General features: G+C 39.1%; 2 protein-coding genes across 2 annotated transcripts; one reads left to right on the plus strand and one right to left on the minus strand.

Annotated features, from left to right (window-relative positions):
* Positions 1-4,200: 4,200 nt before the first annotated feature.
* LOC127762062 (uncharacterized) lies at positions 4,201-9,457 on the plus strand. Its single transcript, XM_052286413.1, has 5 exons — positions 4,201-4,914; positions 6,270-6,925; positions 7,010-7,096; positions 7,706-8,680; positions 8,859-9,457. The coding sequence occupies exons 1-5, from the start codon at positions 4,806-4,808 to the stop codon at positions 9,003-9,005; spliced, it is 1,974 nt and encodes a 657-aa protein (XP_052142373.1). The 5' UTR covers positions 4,201-4,805; the 3' UTR covers positions 9,006-9,457.
* Positions 9,458-9,814: 357 nt separating this feature from the next.
* Positions 9,815-15,042, minus strand: LOC127762063 (beta-1,3-galactosyltransferase 7-like). Its single transcript, XM_052286414.1, has 11 exons — positions 14,631-15,042; positions 13,336-13,435; positions 13,183-13,241; positions 12,876-13,078; positions 12,157-12,220; positions 11,435-11,507; positions 11,222-11,342; positions 11,053-11,140; positions 10,842-10,967; positions 10,657-10,766; positions 9,815-10,567 (listed from the first exon to the last, which is right to left on the minus strand). Exons 1-11 carry the CDS (start codon positions 14,738-14,740, stop codon positions 10,419-10,421), a joined length of 1,203 nt encoding a protein of 400 aa, XP_052142374.1. The 5' UTR covers positions 14,741-15,042; the 3' UTR covers positions 9,815-10,418.
* Between the last annotated feature and the right edge of the window lie 2,789 nt (positions 15,043-17,831).

The raw sequence follows: 17,831 nt of genomic DNA on the forward strand, positions 1-17,831 counted from the left end.
GATCATGTGACATACGTACTGGACATACATGTTAAAATTTTCACTTAAATATAATCTTTCTTTTTACCCCTTATTCGCTCTTAATTACAAGAAAAGTACCGGCGTAACAATAGTATGACATCACTGTATATTATAAATTGACAACCTACAATTGACAATTGATGATACATAAATATATTATATTAGTTGTTTAAAGCCGTTTGTTTAAGTTCCTAAATACACAAAAACCACTATCCAAAACTGAACAGAGGTATGCAAATGGTTGTTTAAATATCATGGCAGACCTTTGTTCGGTTTTAAAGTTTAGGGTGCCAAATGGACTTCCATTTGAAGTTTTTTAGGGGGGGGGGGGGGGGTAGTTGGATTTTTTTTTCAAATTTTATTTGGTTTATATCCATATAGGAAAAATTTCAGAAAAATGGCATATGTATCCTCGTGGTGAAATTTACATCTAACTTTACTTTTGAAGGTTTTTATTCATGCATCGATTTTAGGGTGTCTATCCTTATAGACTTTTTATTGTAATATTGTAATTGCCTTTATAAGCTCATTAAATTGGGCAACAATTAGGACAAATAAATATAATGATATTCCACAAAGGCCTATAACCTCGATAGTAAAGCTCATTCGTCACCTTTGGCACTGAATTATCCTCTGCTGTCACCTTCTATGCTTCCATCTCCTTGTATTTGTCTTCTTTCTCTCTATTCACAGTAAATTTAACCTAACCACACATATTATGGTCTAAGTTACACAAAATCACAGAAATTTTAGCATGTGACAAATAATCATAAAATATCATAAAACCACACTATTGATCATTTTGACTTTGATCTAACACATTTTTTAGTTCTACAATCACATATAATATTCATGAGTTTTCTTTATCCATCATATGAATGTTGCGTCCATGTATGTATAGCATTTTAAAATTTTGATATAGGATCATGTCAAATTGGTTAACAATGTGGTTTTGTGAAGCTTTAGAACCATAATACCTGGGATTATGCATCACGTGTCAAAATCCCCATGGTTTTGTGCAACTTTGACCATAATTAAGTGGGGTTTTATGAAATTTACTCGTTTATATTTGTCCCTTTACTAGACCAGCTTAGCATATGGATAAATAAGATGATTTCACGGGGTTGTAATTAAAGGCCTATTATCATAAGAAATCTTCTTTTCTAAGGACAATACAATAAGTTGGTCATGACACTGCCATATCATTATCTATGCTATAAACACTTGAAAAGTATGCACAACCTTTGTACTGTTACAAAATATTGAGGCTGCTAGCCAATGTTATCAGCATATTTAATCCATCGTCACTTCTTTTCCATACATCGTTGTATATAAACACATCATAGAAATAATATTATAGAGCTTGTGTCCCTATTTCATATTGGTGACATTGATTCATGGTGTGAGAGGTCCTATTTGTATATATAAGTGTTTCATAGAAAACATAATCAAATAGGCCTTACTCATGAATCATGATAGTCGTGTTTAAGTAAAGGTGCATTATGTGTCTGATAACCAAAGAAGTACACAAGCCAACAAATCTACGACATGCCATTGTTGCCATGTTCTAATCATGAAAGAAGGAAGTAAAAATGACATAGCAAACACAACCATTGTCATCATGAATTGACTGCCAAAGTTTATAACTACCCTTTACATACCACTGTTTTTTTTTGTTATGTTTTGCTTGTAATAACCTCTTCATTTTCAAAAGAATAAATTTCACAAAACTATAAGTATTTTGCACAATTTATCACGAACTACAGATTTAAGAGCTTGTTTCACAAAACTACAGATTTAAGAACTTGTTTCACAAACTTATAGATTTAGTGTATTCGTTTATCACCGAACTACACATTTAGTGTCTTAATTTATCACAAAACTATGGGTTTTATGTCTCCATTATAAAACCTATAGCTTTGTGATAATGGAGACAATAAACCTGCAATTTTGTGATAAATGAAGATATTAAATTTGTAGTTTTGTGAAACAAGTTCTTAAATATGTAGTTTTGTGATATATGTGCAAAGTACAAGTAGTTTTGTGATAAACAAAGACACTGAATCTGTAGTTTTGTGAAACAAGTTCTTATAAATTTGTAGTTTTGTGATAGATCGTATAAAGTATCTGTAGTTTTACAAAATTTACTCTTTTCAAAAATATATTCACGTAGTATAGGATTCCCGCATGGTTCACCAACCAAAAGACCAAAGGAGAGGTGTATGAGGGATTGAGGGGAGCATTATGCAAATACACTAGTAAGTGATAATTCCATAAAAAAGCTAGAGGTTACTTCCAAGCGCACTAAGGCCCTGTTTTTTTCAGCTTAAGATTATTGTATTCTAGATTTATAGAATTAGATTACTATAAGCTGGATTATAATAAGCCGACATAGAATAAGCTACTAGCTGTTTGTTTCTCTGGATTATTATCTGTTTGTTAATTGTTAGTCACCCAATAATCTAAAATAAGCACCTTTAGAGTGGCTTACTAGATTATAGTAATCTGGCTCATAGATTATAATAATCTATCATAATAAGCTATTTGTTTGTTTCAGCTTACTCATAATAATCCAGATTATAATAATTCTAAGCTGAATCAAACAGGGCCTAAGTCTCTGAAGATTGTTGTTATGAAGGTAGGGCTTGGCACGATGAGTCGATGACTAGAAATAGTAGTGGATGAGCTCAATATGGTTGGACGACAAGAGAAGAGAACTATAGGACGGTGAGAAGGAGGAATGAAGAAAATGGAAAGGGACAAGAAGGCCACAATGGTATATATCAAACACAATACTATGTTTTAATATGTTATTTTTACAATTCAGTTTGTAGATTCTTAGTGCCCTTATTTAAAGAGTTAATTTTTAGAGTACTATAAATTATTTTTTCCCTTATCTTTGCTTACCAGTCTTGACAAACTAAGTTAAAATAAGAAGTAAACATAACACAGAAATAGGGGGAAAACGTATGTCTAGATAAGATCCACTTTCACTTCACCCATAAAAAGGGGGAAATCAAATTGCTTAGCATTACCAATAAAAGCAATGTAATCATAACTATTCAACTCGATCAACCAAATTGTCCAAACACAACCAAAATGGATACACATGAGGACTCGGCTTGCAACCGATGATGCAATCTTAGACTAATTAATAATAGCTTTTCGACACCTAAAATCCATACAGAGAATTGGTAACAATTACATGGAATTCCTAATTACATATGGTTTCTCCCCAAATCAATTGAGTGCGTCAGTGCAATAGGTAGACAACTCCTATAACCACCACAAATATATGCATAATCTTTTAAAAGTCATCTTTTTTTTTGTTTGTGCCCCTTTTGAAACCCAACCATCAGTCACTTCAATTCACCAAGTTGACCTTGAGCTATTTCTCAACAGATTCATAGGACTATCGACCAAAGAGGAAGCGTTCCTTTAAAGGAGATTGGAGGAGGTGGTGACCCTAGTATCTATTGCGTATGAATTATCCACTATGTTTAGGGAAGCCATTGATGACCGGTGAGGATCGTAGGGTTAAGGTGGCTACTAGTGAAAAGGAGGATGAGAGGAATATATAAAAGTGAGGAGGGAGAGGAAGAAGATGGGCGAGGATAAGAAGGTTATAGTAGTATATCGACTTTGCTTCTTCTTCTTTTTTTCAGTTTCTAGATTTTGAGCAACATTCTTTAAAGTGACAATTTTTATAATGGCATAAATAAAAACATTCTCTCTCTACCAATCTTTATTCATTCAGTTAATATAAAAAATAATATTGAAAACAAGGAAGAACAACTATCTAGATAATACCCACTTTCACTTCACCAACCATTAACAATAATAAAAAAACAAACATACAATATATTATCTACACAGCAATATCATACTAATTTAATTTGATTAGTTAAATCGTAATAAGAGAAAAATAGGCACAACACATACACAACCACCCTGACTCTAAGATAAAGTTCATCTAGAAGACTACCGGTAGTAATAACGCGTGAGTTTTCTATTCCAATGAAAAAAAAAAGGAGAAGGATATTCCAATGAAAAAAAGAAGAAGGAAAAACCGTATCTAACTAAGTATAGCCACCGTGGTAGCCAAGAGCCCCCCCACGACTTAATCCTATAAAACCCCCGCGATAATAATCCGCAACCTAGCTCCCCCCACCCCCTCCCTTTTTCTCTCTTTTCTTTTTGTTGTTTTCTCTCTCTCTCGCTCTCGCGTTGCGCCTGCGCCCCTTCCACCCCGCAGCCGCCGGCCGCTTCCAATTCGACTCCTCCCCCTCGCCGCCGCGGAAGCCGCCGGGCCGCGCGCCGCCGCCGATTCCCCGGCAGATTCGAGAGACTCGTCCGCCGATCAGAGGAGAGGAGAGGAGGCACCCGCCTCCAGGAGTAGAGGAGGAGGAGGAGGCGGCGTGAATTTGTTTTTTTTTTCTTTTTTGGTGTGTGTGAGTGTGTGAATTGCGGTTCGTGTGGTTCGTGTCTAGTGGGTGAGGCACCCCCCCTAGGGTTTGAGGGCGGCCTCGCTAGGGTTTGGGCCCCCCCGCGCGAGGGGAGGGAGGAGGAGGCTGCCCTAGCGGAGGAGGTGGAGGTCGCCCCCTGGTGTTGTGGGGAGGAGGAGGCGGCTGAGGCGGAGGTCGGTGTGGTGTGGTTGTGGTGTCGCATTGCGGAGGACGTTTGATTGTGCTGGTGGGCGCTGATTGGATCGGAGGGAGGAGGAGGAGCCATCCCTCTCTCCCCGCCGTTGCTAGGTGGGTAGATGGTGAGAGGCGCCGGCTGCCATGGAGCAGGACTTACCGGCGCTCAAGCCGCAATGGCTGGTGCAGGGCCAGGTCACCACCACGGGAGCCGCCAACCTCTGGACCGTAGCTTCGCCCCGCCCAGGCCCAGGTGAGCTCCACTGGCCTTGCCAATTTTGTGTTTTTTTTTCTTTTCCTTTGTTGCACTTGTGATTGCTAGTATGCTATAAATGTGATATATATCCCCTTTTGGGAATTGCTATGTGTTATATACTGTATAGTGGCATCAGGATATCGGTGTGAAACCAGTGATAGTTGTTGATTCATTCCATAGCAATCAGACATGAGTTTAGGGTTTTTTGGTGGTTCTGTATTGAGATGTTCATGGGAGCAATCTTCTCTTAATGTACTCTCTAACTCGTAGTTTTGGTTGATATGATTGAATTTGTTATGTAGTTTCATAATTGATTATTAGGTGACTGATATGGAAAAGTTAAGAGTAATCAGGTAGATTTCATCTGTATCCTTTTACAACCAATGTGTCCTGTATCACGAAATAATGCTTATTGTTTGAGTGCTATAAGGTGTTTCTAGGCACATGCTCTGTTGGTGTCACTGAAATGTAACAAAGCTTAAGATACTACTCTCTTCAAATAACTGTAAACATATAGTGATATTGTTGAAAATCTTATCATGCTTGCCACAACTTATCTACAAGAGAGACATACTTTAGTTATATGCACACCAAGCAAGTGATTACTACTCAATTTATGACATGTTTGCCTCTATTAATTATATACATGTCAATGTAATAATATCACCGATAACATTTAACAAAGTTCATTTGGTGGGCCTAGAAAAACTGAAGTGATAAGTATTTGTAATCTTTCTAAAATGACATGACATTTTATTTTGACCATATGGAATAGAGTACAGAGAAGTTTCTTTGGCTGTATCAGTTGATTTATTGTAGTGCTTAGTTTTTTCCCGATAACAAACACCATGCTTTGCATTGAGGATGTTTGTAGAGTACAGAGAAGTTTCTTTGGCTGTATCAGTTGATTTATTGTAGTGCTTAGTTTTTTCCCGATAACAAACACCATGCTTTGCATTGAGGATGTTTGTGATGTTTAGTTTCCACTGATATCACTGGATTTATGGTAGTGCTTAGTTTTTTTTCCTGATAACAAACACCATGCTTCGCATTGAGGATGTTTATGCTATTTAGTTTCCAGTGATATCACTGGATTTATGGTAGTGCTTAGTTTTTTCACGATAACAGAAACCATGCTTCGCATTGAGGATGTTTATGCTGTTTAGTTCATAGGGATGTTTATGTTGTTTAGTTTTCAGTGATATCATTGTAGGGCTTTGCATTGAGGATGCTTATGCTGTTTAGTTTTTAGTGATATCATTGTCCGTCAAGTCTAAGACACTTATTTCCGAATTTGGTAAACTATATATGATCATTTACATTGGTAACAAATATTTTCTTGGCACTTTCAGATAACCAAGGTAGGGGTGGTTCATCAAGGAACCATTCATCATCTGGCCACCACCGTGACCAGAATTCTAGGACATCTTCATCACGGATTTCCTCAAATGGGCCCCGTAAACATGACCGGGACCGGGATGGTATGGGAAAGTCGAGGGGTTATGCAAGTTTTGGTAGAAACAGGGAAAGGGAGCGAGAGAAAGAATTTGACTCCCGTGACAGAGAGAGTAGGTCCATTACAGCAGACGGTTTTGGGTCATTTAGTACATGTAGACCGGAAAGGGATAGATTGAATCGTTCCCGCTCGAGGACAGATTCATGGAATAAAGGTGTAGTTAGTCCAAATAATTGTAATACCTCTAGAAACAATACTGGTACTGGTGGCTCCTTTGAACGAGAATTTCCGCAGCTGCCTTTTGATGACAAGAGGCAAGATATCAACAGAGTACCATCTCCTGCCTCTCCAATTCAGAGAACTGTTGCACCGGATCGTTGGAATTCACTGCTAGCGGATGTTCCTGGCTCAAGTGAGCCAAAGAAAAACCTGGGTGTATCTTCTGTATTACGACCGGCTCCTAGTAAACAGCCTGAGGCAGCGCCGAACAGCGGGATCTCATTGAGCATGGCGGAGACTGTGATGCAAGTTCCTTTGTCAGTTGGGCCTCAGGTATTGCACATAATGAGTTTTTTGATACATTTTGCGATTATCTCTTGGCTTTCTGGATTCATGTGCATATTCTTCTCCTAACAGTTATCGATGGAAGCCCAAAAGATGGAAGAAATCAGTTTAAGACAGAACACTCTAAGGCCTATGACATCTCCAGCAATCAAATCTTCAGTAAGTTATATTTTTCCTTGACATCAAAATAATGATTCACATTTAGTAGGTGTCTATTGTCTGCCATCATTTGTGATTAACTTTTGGTCTTTGGCGAGAGTCTAATTGATTTCCATTAAATGTTGGCACTTCTAATTGCCAAATACTTTAGTGATCCCATAAATGAACTTATAAAGAGTTTTTATTGTTGGGATGGATATTTCCTATCACCATTGTTGCACAGAAAACATTTTTCATTGTTCATGGTGTAATTACCATTTGGAAATATCCTAGACGGTTTACAATACCATGAGTGAGATAGAGACTATCATGCCCCCTGGTATATAGGTGTTAAAACTACTCAACATGATATATAAAAGCTGCAACTATCAGTTCCTAGTAATCCCTAATTCTATGGATGCTCTGCTGTTATTCCCAGTTCAGTGGTTCGATCTTATCCACAACCACCTTATTTGCTAGCAGTGAGTCCCCACCCCCCCCCCCCCCCCCCCCCCCAAAAAAAAAAAAAAAGGTGTTTTGTGTTAAGCTGCTGCTTCTAGTTATGTTTTGTTTCACCACAACTTCTGCAGCACTGGGTGTTCTGATTAAGTAATTCATTTCATTATTCAGGTAACAAATTCTTCAAAAACAAAAGGTGTGAGAAATGGAGATCCTTCTGGTCCTATCAAGGCACATCAATCATTAATACCGTCCACAAATGGCTCTGCTCGAGCTCCAGTTAAAACTGATCTTTCAAAGGTATCTCAGGCAGGAAATCTAAAAATCCTCACCCGAGAGCAAAACTGTACTATACACACTGCCAAAGACTGTCCTGACAATCCTATGAGTCCTCCTCCAGCTCCTGTTGCTTCAGTGGAACCACTGAAAAAGCCATGTGTTAGCCAAAAGCTTAAGGTTGCCACCCATGACATTCCTCTCTCTATACTGCAAGGTGCTTATGTAGATAAAAAATTAAATGCAAGAGATAAGCATAGATTCTTTGAGTCGTTGAGGATCAAGTCTTCAAATGGTTCAAGCTCAACTGCTGAGTCAGGTTGTCCATCACCATCCAGTGTAGCTGATGTGAAACAAGATTCTTGTCTTAATGTTGGAAAAGATATATCCTTGTATCATTCTGGAAAAGATATATCCTTATATCATTCTGGAACAAAATGTATGGGAAATGGAAAGTGTTCCTGTGAAGAAGCAAATTCTTCTGATGGATCTCAGAGGCATCTGTCTGATAATGAGAACAATTCATCCTTGGATCACACTGCAGATGGGGTTTCTCAGAATCTTCTAGTAGAAAGCAGGTCCATCTCATCATCTGAACCTTCTGATAGGGGAGATGAATTCCGGGTGTTCCTATCAAACAATACCGAAGGCAGTTCATCGTCAGCACCTGCTGATTCAGATGATGGGTACAAGAGATCCCAGTCTGGCAGTGAGGAGGCTAGTTCATCCTCAGAGACTACCGAACCAGGAGATGAGGAGCATCCAGCTGAGGATAGTCTTCCTGCTGATTTTGTGGCTTTCATGATATCTCTCGGCTGGGAAAAAGACAAAAAGGTGGAACCTTTGGGACTGGAAGAGATTGCTGTCACTGTAAGTTTCCATTTGCATCCTAGTTTCTCATTGGTCTATCTTTGTTTTCCTTAAACAAAAAATAATTGTTCAACATGCCCACTTCACCAAAGTTAGAATCTGATAGTGTTTCAGTAATCTTTATTTACTTAGAAACTTCTGCTATCATTTTGTTGTGACACTTGTTCTAATCTTTCAGGTGAGGGCTAATGAGGAGCTAGAGCAGAAACTTTTGTCCATGGAAGACAATGCCAACATCAAGATCGTTCTCCTGTATATCTATTCGGGCAGAGGGCTGGATAAGGAGCTGATGAAGCCTAACGCAGGGGATAAAAACAATGCTTGAAGAACGCAGGTGCTAGGGAGTAAGGCCACAGTAGCTATCTGCAAAAAAATGCATTGCCAATCACACATCAGTGAGCAATTGGGCGTTGGTTTTGTTTGGATGCTGAGAAGACAGGTAGCAAAGGGAGTCTTGGCCTGAATTTTGTCTTAGATTAACAAGTCAAGATTATTTTTTTTCCTCTATTGACGCTTGTCCAGCAATTTGGGGAGGTGGGGGTTCACTGGTAGCTCTGACAATTTTTTGCTTGATAAAACAGAGGAAGTTTAGGATTTGTCGTCTTTTTCCCAGGAATACCAAAATGTAAGTCCGGTTATTGGAGGCGCATGGCTGTGCTGTCCTTTAAAAAGAATAGGTTCAAGTTTTCCCCCTTCTCAGGGCTTATCTTTGTTTTGGAAAAAGATAAGATGGGTTTTTAACATGAGGAAAGGTGAATAGTTATATTGGTCTCAAAAGGTCTGTCTCCTTTTGTGTCTTTCGTTCGTTTACTGTGGTGTGTTTAGTTGTTTGTTTCTCGGTGTTCCCTTCATAAGATCATCTTCAGGGAGATGCATTCTGAGCGTGCATGATAGTAACATCTAATGATCTTGCTTTGATCCAGCTGTTCTCAATGGGCAGACATTTTCTGATCATATTTTTACAAGGAATCAAGGATTATAATGCAGGGATTTCGTATGAGACAATTTGATCCTTGCAGCGCGTTCGAAAACTCTGTTGTTAAACCAGGGACTGAGAGGGTCCTCCACTGCTCACTGACACATGGCCCACATGTCAAATGACCTGCATGAAATTGAGTGACTGATGCTACGTCATTAGCAGGAACAAACGGTGACTATTGATTGTCGCACCATGGCCAGCAGCCAACTCCATATTCTGGCAGGGATTAATTCACTAAAAAAATGAAAATACTCTAGAAAAAACTACAAAAAGAATTGATCAAAATTTGCATGAAACAACGTTTTCTACATATCACTTCGATTTTTTCTACTTTGGTACACGGCACCTGAGAAACAACTCCCCCCTACATCTAAATGCAAGCCACTCCGGTCTCTCCTTCCCTCTTTCTTCGCATCACCAAGTCACCAATGGTGACACCAAAAAATAGCCACATCTACCGAATACTCTGAACAAGTAACATTTCACCATTTCAGTTCAAGCTAGCACTTGTGTAGTTGCGTAGCCGTGTTGCCATGTCGTCAATCCAAACCACCAGAAATGAGTCGAGTCCATCAGCTAAGGTGAGTGAGACCATAATATGCCCTGTTTCCAACATTTCCAGATTGTCGCTGGAGCAAGATCTCTCCATCAATCATCAGTCTCGTTGAGCCTACGAGGGAGCATTCGCCTGTGCAAAGGTCACCATGCGAGCCTACCGTGTATGTTAAATATTTACGGGGCAGCGGGTTTCTTTCTTCGCTAGATTAGAGCACTCCAAACAGCAGAATCTCCTTCACCGCATCGAGCATGTACTTCCTTGATCCTCTCGACCGACTTGCATATGCCGCTGCAGCTCCAATCGAAAGACGCCACACAGACATTGCCAGCTTGTCCTTTCCACTCGCAATCTGCGGAGTTGTTATTCAAAATTTAGAGGGAAGGGATGAAAAAATGGAAGCGTGTACGAGAAGCATTGGTCAAGATCGAGGAAACGCACCTGGTGGAGTCCCGCAGCACATGTTTCTTTCATCGATATGATTCACTTCTAAACCAATAAACCATGAACCAAGTGATACATCTTCGTTCGCAAATTTGTGTAAGATAGGCCTGACAAAACATCATTGGAAACATTAGTATTTTTTCGGTCATAAGGATTTTGCATGGCATGCATAGGAAACATACTGGTTGATTGAAATGTAGGTCGCGAGGTCTTTTGAAATCGCGTATATCTGCCCAGTAGCATGACGGAAGTATTTGTTCCCTTCCTCCCCAAATTTCCAGTACTCAGGTTCATGGTACTTCACATTCCTGTATGAAAGGAGCCAGTTCAAGCAGACATTTACTTCAAGCTACAAGTCAAATTTAAATTTCAAGATAGGGGAGTTAACGTTACTTGTCAGCGAGAACTGGGCCTGACTTCATGCATCCAATATACGTTCTTGGTTTTGATTTATGCCGAGCAAGGGTAGTGGCAAGCATTCCTGTTATGTTGTCACATGAAGTGGGTTATTATAGATTTCAACATAAGGCCAATCGGCACGTGAAAAAAATAATATACCCACCTAAGTTCACATGCACATCATCATCAACCTTCACATAAAAGTCAGCATCCCAAATACCAACTGCTGTAGAGAAGAAAATCTTTGTCTTAGCTGAGAGTTCATGATACCCTTCTACATGGTCCTGGTTGAACAAATGAACACATGGTAAAATGGTCAGTGCTGGTTCAAGGAAAGCATGTTCAAAGCTTTGAAAGGCAGGAAAGCATTACTTACTAGTCTAAGAAAGTCACGATGCTGAGCATCCTCTGAATCTATAGCTTTGTCCAATATACTGTTGGATGTAGCACTGCACAGCCATCGAAGCAGTTAGTATTTATACGAAATTTAAAAAGTATTTCAAGTTTCGATATACACATATATGGGAACATATGAAAACACGTGTTCTGCGGTGATTTATAGAACAAGGCAGTATATTAATTCTGGTTTTATCATTGAAGTCAGCTATGCACAACCAAAAGCCCTTTCAGATTGGCACTACTGATTATCACAAAACAGAGGAAGCAAAAATGGATTTATAAAGTTCTACATAAACAAATTATCCACTAGATTTCAGTGCATTCTCAAAAATCTTAGGAACTTGGTGTATTCTGCACACAAACTAGCTCTTAGCAAGCACAAGGATGGAATCCAAATGTCCTTGATGACAAAGATACTTAAGAACTACATATTTTTGCAACATGAGGTATGTTATAATGTTGTCCACTATACCAGCTCACCCAATTCTGACATTTCATGAGGTTATTTGCATGCTATTTTTGCAGGCATATTTTTGCATGTTATGGTAATAAAGGTATAGTGGAAGAAGTTGCTATCTAACATAAAAGAGAACAGAATGTCCAAATGTATGATTAAAACCACATGCAAAGATAAAAAAGGACAAGTGATTACTGATTAAACTGTAAAACGCACTAGGAGTACAAGAACCCTTTGTTTACCTATGCCCTATTGTGAAGCGGATAACAATTCCCTTTTGATCTTCTAGTTGCTGCAGCTTTGCACCTAAGAACAAGAAGTTCTAGTTAAAAAATGACGACAATGATAGCTTATGGAATCCAATAATGGAAGGGCTAACAATTAGCATGGTGATGATATCATAAAGATTTCCAAAATTACTAGCAGAACTATATGAACAGAATGATCATATGCATTATACATATTTCCTAGAAAGATGGACCCCAGAAGGAATTTTAAGTGCTGACTCCTATAAACGAGTATGCAAGATACCACCAGCATCTATCACATTCGACTTATGACTTATCTATGGAAGATGGCGTCAACGTAAATGGCAAAGACTAAGGTCAATCTTCTAGACTAATTGCATGCTTGTACAGATTAAGCTAAGCTAGTCCAAGTAGAACTATGAATTGCTTCCTACTTAATAAACTAATTCGTAGTAAGTCAAAATATGTTATTTAAATTTAAACTGTCAGATAAAATAGAGAGCTTAGAATTCAGTGTCATGTGCCACATGACGTGCATGTGATGAAAAACTAGTTCTAACAAATATCGTTATAGCAGCAACCATTGGGCCACTAGGAACTAAATAATCAAGCTAAGAGCCTTGGAGATGATGATGATTAAAAATGAAATGTCTAACAATAATAGAACCGTCTTGCTAGTTCATCCATAAAGTTATAATACAAGAAATAGCAACCTTGAGGCATCCATGTCTCTCGCACTGAATCACGGCGCTTGCGGCTGCTGAATGCGGTGTTTACTCCAATTACAACAAATGCCTTCTTCCTTGGTTGGCTAGTTTCTGAGGTTACTGGTGAGCCACCAGCGCGGAGAAGTTCCAGCGTGCTACGCTTAGCTGCAAGTTCCATCTGCAGCGTGGAGATGGACTTATCCAACAATCTAACGCCACAAAACAAATCCAAAGGAGAGAATCCTTTCAGAAACAAATATTCAAGCAACTCGTAATCATAAAGTGAACTCCAACTAGGGTCAAGTGAGCTCACTGTATGGCTTCGTGGGTCTTGGTTACCTCACCCATTATGTCCTTGTCTTCTCCATGCTTCTGCAAATCCAATTGAAGAAGCATATGGCAGATTACATGAGATCAATGGCAAAAAGACTAGAACCATGTGAATCTATTTAAATTTGGAGCCCACCCTCTTTGTATTGCAATCCTCTGATATGAGTTGCAACTCCCTATCCTGCCTCCGGCGTTGAGACATGATGTGGTTACTGGTATCAGGTGCCGTCCAAAAACTGTAAAACCACCCAAAAGAAATCGTCAGGGAGATGAAAGAGCAACCAAGAAAAGATAATCTGATCATCAAAATGCATGAATTCAAAAATAAAAAGGATCAGGAACCATAATAACCCGTGTCATTGCCTTTCCGTTATTTGATTAATTTCACTATTTCACAGCCTCGATATTTGAAATGAGCAACTGAACCTATGAACTATGATACCAAATCCCAGCTAGTTCGTATGCCAAGTTCCAGTCTAAATGGAATATACTGAACTACTGAAGACAATTCCATCAAGAAAAGTATAACTTGAACTTGTTGCAAAAATATATTTCCTCCTTAAAAAGGTTGAAAAGCTAAATCCGACCATAACACTCAATGACAATAACGCAGTTGTTCCGAATCCAAAGATATCATAAATGAAAATAAGCCCACACACAGCATTACTACTGTCTAGTGTCTACATCAAGTACGAATCCACACAGGAAGGCCACCACTTCATTGGGAGAAGCAAAACATCCTCAAAATGCAAGCTTTTGATAGATCTCATACAGGTATTAGGTGAAAAGAAGCTCACCTAACACAAGCAAAACTTCCAATCCTTCTTCGATTTCTAACCAAAATTAGCTCACCCAAAACAGCAAAAATCCCATCCTTCTTCCATTATTAAACCAGATTACACTCTACTAAATGCAGCATTTTTTTCCCTTTTCCTTTAACATGAAAATAGCAAAGTTTTTTTTTTTTTGGGTAGAAACTAATGCGGAAACAGTGAGCTAAGCATCACCTAACCACACACGCACGAGCAGATACAGCAGAAGAGAACACCTGCACCAGTCCACATCGAAACGCGATCTCCCGTTCTTAAAAAAAAAGGCGATCTTTTCACCAACTCCAGAATCCCAGATCGCCATGAACTCCGGAAGAGGAGAAAAACAAATCTTGGCACGCCAAGTTTTTTTTCAAGCAGCCCGACACGCCATTGGCTATGATTAGAAAGCTTTTCTTTTCAAACTCCAAATCTCAAACGGGTCGATCTCAAAAAAAAAAGAAGAATTAATCTCAGATTGGTCAAAGACCAGGGGAGAATCTACCAATGACCACCCAGAGACCACTTTTTTTACCCGACCACCGTAACAAGGAAACCGCACGGCGAGATCCGCCGCCGCCACCGGCGAGAGAGGGGAACTGGGAGAGGGAGAGAGACGCACCGATCCGTGAAGAGCATGCCGAGGCCGAAGCAGAATGCGCAGAGCAGCAGCATCCTCCACCGCGCGGAGGACCGCCTGTCCACCGCGCCGCCCTTCCCCTTCATCATCATCGCCGCCAGCCGAGCTCCAGCGCCCCCCCGGATCTTGGCCGCCTCCAAATCGTCGGAACCAAAAAAAAAAAAAAAAACCTGACCACCAACAAGACGAAGAACAAGAAGCTCCCCCCGTTGGCGCGGCAAGGCCCAAACCCGCGAGGAGATAGAGAAGAAGAACAGGGAGGGGTCAGAGATTGGCGGTGAGCCGACCGGGGAAGAGGAAGAGGAGAGATGAGGAGGAGGAAGCAGCTGCTGGTTTTGCTTTGGTTTGCTTGGCTTCGCCGTCTCAAACAAACGAAACTATGGAGCGCGTGATGGCCTCCTCCTTGTTTTGCCTTTCCTTTTTCCTCACAGCTTTTAAAAATTATTATTCACTATTAACATTTCAGTTTCCTTTTCCTATCTTTCTTTTCTTTTTCTTTTGTTTTTGTCTTTCTCCTTTTGAGCTGTGCTGCTGGTAAGTACAGTATATTTCTTCTGTTTTCCAACTCTGTTTCTTCCTCTCTTTTTTTTCTTCAAAAATCTCTTCCCTCGAATTCAGTGGGTGGGTCCATCATCTAGCAACCCGGGCTCGTCGATCAATATGTAATACTCCATCCGTTTCACAATGTAAGTCATTCTAGTATTTTCCACATTTATATAGTTGTTAATGAATCTAGATATATAAATACGTCTAGATTCATTAACAACTACGTGAATGTGGGAAATGCTAGAATGACTTACATTGTGAAACGGAGGAAGTAATATTTTAATATTGATATAAAAATCGAAAATATTATCTAAAAAATAAGAACTAAAAATAGAATTGTCGATTTGTCCGGCCTTTAAAAAAAAATTCTTGGCTTTGCAGCTACTTTAATTGTGGCATGAAAAATTCTTCATTTGAAGTATAAAAGGGAGTATATTAAGAATGAATATGCAAATGAAGCAACATTGCAATGGTTGTAGAATTAATACAAAATGTACTTTGGTGTGCTTTGGTTGGATACAAACCCATTAGTTGTTTAATCATGTGATGTTACGCTGGGCTAAATTATTACTACTAGCCAGAGAGGACGGGAGTACCTGCTGCTTGGTTGGATTACCTGGGACAGTGTGTTGAGTTAGGTCACCAATGCCTCTCTTGGATGTGACCACATGAGCTAATTTTGGGTCTCCACATGTTACAAAAACCACATTTTGAAATTTGAACAGATGACCAAACATAAGAAAATTCAGTAAAAACAAGTAAAAAAATATACAGCCAATTTGATATGCTGGCATTCAGAATTAAAATGGATAAACTTAATAACTAGGAGTAGTAGCAAAAGGGGAATAAAAGAATAATCCAATTAGATGTGCTGGCGACATTGGAGCTAGCCAACACGGTTGGGAATTTCTTTTGCCAGTCAAGCCGGAGATTCGATAGTCAAGACGCAAGCACCACTCTGATTAATTAGGAAACAATGGTTAAGAGAATCATTAGTGCATGCTAGTTGTTAGACAGGAAGAAGAACCATGGTCCAAAAGTCCAAACCGCCAGCTTAGCTCAGCTCAGCTACGTGCATTCGTGCGGCAACACCAACGTGCCATGCACGATGAGTTGGCTGGTAGTGACATTTTACGCAATTCCGATGGTTGGCTGGAAACTCGTCGATACATTGTATGACATGAAAGCATATGTAATATTTTTTTATAAGCACAGCACAACATTGAAACGCAGACACCCACTATACGGGGTACACTCATCCCTATAACACACATATATAATACTAATATGTTTTCTTAATAAATGATATGGTTAACTTTCTGATATATTTAATCACCCGTCTTACTTAAAAAACTTTTATGAATGCTGTTTGTTTTGTTGTGATTTGTTTTACCATAAGAAAACTTTAATCCTAACTTGTATTTACACTATTTTTTTCATAACACAAATGATTAAGTAAAAAAGTTAATAGTGCCGTATGTTAGAAAAACGGATACAAGTAAACTACGAATGCATAGATGTACAATAATCTTCTTCTAGAACGAACTTACTTTCATGTCGGGACACCGGCCAACATTTTTTTTTTCTTTGAGATCTGGTTCTGCATTATTTCGATCCAGTTGCTGGTTCTTTCCCCCCTCCTATTAAAATATGCAACGGATTCTATTTTGTTTGCGAACACAATGGATTATACACATTAAAAAAACTTAATTTATTTATGTGAACATGTAAATGATGACTTGTTTGGCATATGCTTTACATAGCTTGTGGCCAGTCCAACTTATGGCCTAAGCCAAAAAAGAAAAAGAAAATCTCCCCTTGGTTAATTAAGCTTCACTGCTAAACAAACCTATCTGAGGTGGTGTGTCAAGCATTGACAAAGATTTGTCATTTGTGGATGTTGATGCATGAGCTTGTGATCACAAATCACAATTAGACGCCGGTGGACAACCCATTTTCTTGCAGTGGTTGCCTGGCAGCTCGTTTCTGAACCAGCCAATCATTTCACAAAGCCAATAAGCTTTGAGCCGGGCCTATATAATTATGATTAGATTCTGCACCAAAGATTCTACATGCATGGACCACAATCGCATACATATATGATTTGATGTCATATATATACCAGTACTTTATTATGTAGGGAGATGATTTGCAAGCTTAACATTGACCATGTTAGGTAGTAGAAACATTCTATCTAAAATGGATACTAGAAGGTCAGGTTAGGTAGAAATGTTTGGTAAGTTTCAACTTGCAAAACTGAATGTTCTTTTTGGAAGTAATTGGGCTATGGCATGTGACTTTGTGACACTAGAGGTTTCAGACTGTTCAAGTGGCATACTGGAGCTGCTTCTCTCACTTTTGACATTGTTTGGTAGTGTCATACTAATCATACCCATGATCTAGGAACTATTTTTCCCCCAACCCAACAGAGTACACCCTCTGTAGGCTATGTCCAATAGACAATTCATGTATAAAAGTGAACTTAATTTGAGACAGAGAATATAGTAACTTGGAAATGGCGACATGATTTTTTTTTTTGTTCAAACAGCCCCCCTAAGTAGTACTACAGTAATGTCAACAACCAAATCCCAATTGAAAATGATTGATAACTGATAAGCACAGGAGTGGCATGGCTAA

Source organism: Oryza glaberrima, chromosome 2 (genome assembly GCF_000147395.1).
Source record: "Oryza glaberrima chromosome 2, OglaRS2, whole genome shotgun sequence".
In the NCBI taxonomy this organism is placed as follows: Eukaryota; Viridiplantae; Streptophyta; class Magnoliopsida; order Poales; family Poaceae; genus Oryza; species Oryza glaberrima.

Excerpts from the sequence above, each read along its gene's own strand:
- LOC127762062 (XM_052286413.1), top strand. The coding sequence starts at position 4,806 with ATGGAGCAGGACTTACCGGCGCTCAAGCCGCAATGGCTGGTGCAGGGC. Across the intron at positions 4,915-6,269 it reads TTCGCCCCGCCCAGGCCCAG|ATAACCAAGGTAGGGGTGGT; the intron begins GTGAGCTCCACT and ends TGGCACTTTCAG. Across the intron at positions 6,926-7,009 it reads CTTTGTCAGTTGGGCCTCAG|TTATCGATGGAAGCCCAAAA; the intron begins GTATTGCACATA and ends TTCTCCTAACAG.
- LOC127762063 (XM_052286414.1), bottom strand. The coding sequence starts at position 14,740 with ATGATGATGAAGGGGAAGGGCGGCGCGGTGGACAGGCGGTCCTCCGCG. Across the intron at positions 13,079-13,182 it reads AAGACCCACGAAGCCATACA|ATTGTTGGATAAGTCCATCT; the intron begins GTGAGCTCACTT and ends TTGTGGCGTTAG. Across the intron at positions 10,968-11,052 it reads GGCCCAGTTCTCGCTGACAA|GAATGTGAAGTACCATGAAC; the intron begins GTAACGTTAACT and ends CCTTTCATACAG.